This window comes from Vicia villosa, linkage group LG2, assembly GCF_029867415.1.
Source record: "Vicia villosa cultivar HV-30 ecotype Madison, WI linkage group LG2, Vvil1.0, whole genome shotgun sequence".
Classification (NCBI taxonomy): domain Eukaryota; kingdom Viridiplantae; phylum Streptophyta; class Magnoliopsida; order Fabales; family Fabaceae; genus Vicia; species Vicia villosa.
The window spans coordinates 24,387,706-24,391,569 of NC_081181.1; the positions used below are offsets into that span (position 1 = coordinate 24,387,706).

General features: G+C 33.2%; 1 protein-coding gene across 1 annotated transcript; it reads right to left on the reverse strand.

The window, feature by feature from the left end:
* Nucleotides 1-515: 515 nt before the first annotated feature.
* On the reverse strand, nucleotides 516-1,754 carry LOC131648720 (uncharacterized). Its single transcript, XM_058918452.1, has 4 exons — nucleotides 1,207-1,754; nucleotides 794-1,132; nucleotides 618-723; nucleotides 516-542 (listed from the first exon to the last, which is right to left on the reverse strand). Exons 1-4 carry the CDS (start codon nucleotides 1,584-1,586, stop codon nucleotides 516-518), a joined length of 852 nt encoding a protein of 283 aa, XP_058774435.1. The 5' UTR covers nucleotides 1,587-1,754.
* Nucleotides 1,755-3,864: the final 2,110 nt, after the last annotated feature.

Below are 3,864 nucleotides of genomic sequence, written 5' to 3' on the forward strand. Positions count from 1 at the left end.
GTCTTAATGTTAGGATTCCGTGTGTTCATTTTGTACAAATCACTCACATATTGCTCAAGTATCAAGTGTTAAGAGAACGAGTTTCGCTGAGAAATGTACGTATGACACCAACATCAATTTAAATACATTTGTATCTTTCTTTATTCAAGTATCTTCTTATATTACTGCATTTTGTTTACTTTCTGTCATTTACATTCCTGCACTCTTTATTTTCATTCTATTTAGTTTCGAAGCATTTACGTTTCTGCACTTTAAGATTCTTGCACTTTACAGTTTTGTCTTACATTTTATCTTTGTCTTACACTTCGGTGATGTTATATTTACGTGTATAACAAGGTGATTGCTAATCTTTATTTATTTGATTAAGTATTTCTTATTTCGAGAACAAGTCAACCATAGACATAATTCGAACTATCATAAATAACAACCTTTTTTGACTATGTCTTAGGATCAATCTAGTCGATCCTGCGAGTAACCAAATGATATTTATTATAGTTTGGAAGACTAGCGGTTGTTTACCGGAAATCACCGTAAACAGCTACCTAATACAATTAATGTTAAAATGATCATGAAAAACAATAAAATATTGATAATGGAAAAAACTTTGGAAAACTTACTCTTTCGCGAAACCAATCAGAAAAAGTTCGACTATGAATTTTTTCAATATCATATGGTGATAGCCGACGATTTTGATTACGTCTCTTGATAAAGTCAATGTGTTCTCTAAGAAAAATACCAAACTAAAATTAGAGACATTAAACTTCAAAAAGAGTATAAAACAAAACATTTTTACCTTTGAAAGGGGTCAACATTAGTGTTGTTGAAAAGCACATATCTATGTGCTTGTAGCAATGTTTTTTTATCAAGAGAAACTCGAGAAACTCTTTTCCTTTTCTTCACTTTAAACCCAACAAGATTTTTTCTCCCTAATGGTCTACCTCTAGGATTAAACACATTGGCATTTTCTACAAAAGAGGAATCATCATTTCGACTAGGTCGACTAAACCGTGTTTCCACTGTAGAGAGATATCGTGAACAAAATATCAAGCATTCGTTAGCTAAATAACCCTCTGCAATATAACCTTCTAGGTGTGCTCGATTACGAACAAATGACTTTAGAGTAAAAAGGAACCTACAAAAATATTTTTAGAATCAAATAAGAAAATGTTGTTTTCCTTTATAAACTATAATGATATTTTTACATACCTTTCAATTGGATAGATCCATCGATAATGAACTGGACCAGCAATTTTTGCCTCATATGCCAAATGGATTACCAAATGCACCATTATAGTGAAGAAAGATGGAGGGAAAATCTTTTCTAATTGGCACAATGTTTTAGCTATTCGATTCTCCAAGTGCTCCAAATTATGCTCACTAAGCACTTTACCACATAGTTCTTTAAAGAAATGACAAAGATCACTTATCACTTTACTCACATTGTTGGGCAAACAACCTTTCATAGCAATAGGAAGAAACTCTTGCATTAAGAGATGACAATCATAACTTTTGAGACCAAATATCTTGCGTTGTTTCACTTGCACACATCTTGGAATACTAGAAACACATTCATCAGAAGATTTCATATTCTTTAGAACTTCCAAGAAAGATTCCTTCCATTTGATGTCATTTGATAACAAGCTCTAGGCAAATACTTTCTACCATTGCTTTGATGGATCCTTGGATGTAGCTAACTTCTTATGTTCATGTCCATAAGGTCATAATGAGCCTTATCATTATCCTTTGATTTTCTTTCTAAATTTAATAATGTACCAATAATGTTATCACAAACATATTTTTCAATATGCATCACATCAAGATTATGACGAAGAACATTATATTTCCAATATGGCAATGTGAAAAAAATGCTTTTCTTTTTCCATGGGGACAACATCCCATTTTCATGACTTTCCAATTGTCTCAGAGCAATATTTCCATTGGGTACCTCAGGAGGAGCTCTAAACTCTTGGTTTCCATCAAAATGTCTTCCATTGTATCTCCACTTATGACCAGGCTCTAACCAGCGTCGATGACACATATAAGAAAACTTTTTACTATAACACAACCATTTAGAGGCTGTGTTAAGACCACAACATGGACAAGCATATCTTCCTTTAGTACTCCAACCTGACAAATTTGCATAAGCAGGGAAATCATTGATAGTCTACATGATTGCAGCACGCATTTGAAATGACTCTCTTTTACATGCATCAAAAGTTTTGACCCCAATTTCCCATAATTCCTTTAATTCTTCCACAAGAGGCTGCATATATACATCAATATTATTACCAAGGCCTTTTGGACCAGGAATAAGCAGCGAGAGTATGAAATTTGGTTGCTTCATACACATCCACGGAGGAAGATTATATGGAATCAAGACAACAGGCCAAGTGCTGTGAGAAATTGTCATGGTTTTGAATGGATTAAAGCCATCGGAAGCTAAACCTAGTCGAACATTTCGAGGGTCGCAGGAAAAATCGGGATATCGATGATCAAAATCTTTCCAAGCAAAAGAATCTGCTGGATGTCTCACGAGTCTGTCTCTAGTTCGACTATCTTCATGCCATGTCATGAAAGAAGCAGTTTTTGATGACATAAAAAGTCTTTGTAATCTAGACTTAAGAGGAAACCAACAAAGAACCTTAGCAGGTATCTTTTTTATACCTTCAACATCATCAGAATTGACTTTCCATCTTGAGATGCCGCATGTAGGGCAAACATTAATATGAGCCAAATCCTTCCAATACAATATACATTCATTAGGACAAACATGGATTTTTTCATATGATAATCCCAACCATGAAATAATCTTCTTTATCTCATAAAATGACTTTGGCAATGTATTTTCTTTTGGAAATGCATCACATAACAACTCTAGAAACATTGAAAAGCTTTTGTTTGTCCATCCATTTAGGCACTTTAAGTGGTACAGGTGTACGATAAAGGATAGTTTGGAAAACTTACAACCAGGATAAAGATTTTGTTCTGCCTCCTTCAACAACTTAAAGAACTTATCAGAATTATCACCCACTTCAGATTGTTGAACATTATGTTCGTTTATGAATGTTTATGGATCCACATCCTCCATATTTATATATGCATCATTATCATCACTATTTGTATGCATTGAAAATGCATCATGAATCAATGTATTCATGTCATGATCAAACTCGTGTTGTACTTCAGATGCACTTGCAGGATTTGAAATGCTAACTTTCTCACCATGAAAGATCCAACGAATGTAACCTTTTAGAAAACCTCGACTGATTAAGTGTTCGTAAACATCCATACGAGAGCGCTTCTTGCAATTAACACATTTAGTGCAAGGGCATAAATTTTTTCCATTTTCTGACGAATTTGCAAATGCGAAATCAAGAAAGTTTAAAATACCTCTAATGTACTCCTCTTGAGTTGCAGAGTTGTTTGATATCCAACTCTTATCCATTTGATAAAACAAACTGAAAATATATGGTCATATAAATTACTAATTAGAAAATAATAAGATTAAAACAATATGCAATAACATTTACCTGGTCAATCCAATGAGTTGTAGAGTTTATATTTTTTGTTGTTTGTTCTGTTTGCATGTGACTGCACTCAGTTCCAGACTCCAGTAGCCCACACTTCTTCCTCAGTGCCACTGTCACAACAACAACTAGTTCATATTAAATATTTGTTCTTGAATGACTTACTTTAGCAAATGAAACATGTACATATATCTATAGATTCACTTATTACATTCAACAAAACAATGATATAATATTTTCCTTCGTATATTCACACAGGTACATATATACATATGTGTATATCTATAGATTCACTTATTACATTCAACAAAACACTGATATAATATTTTCCTTCAAC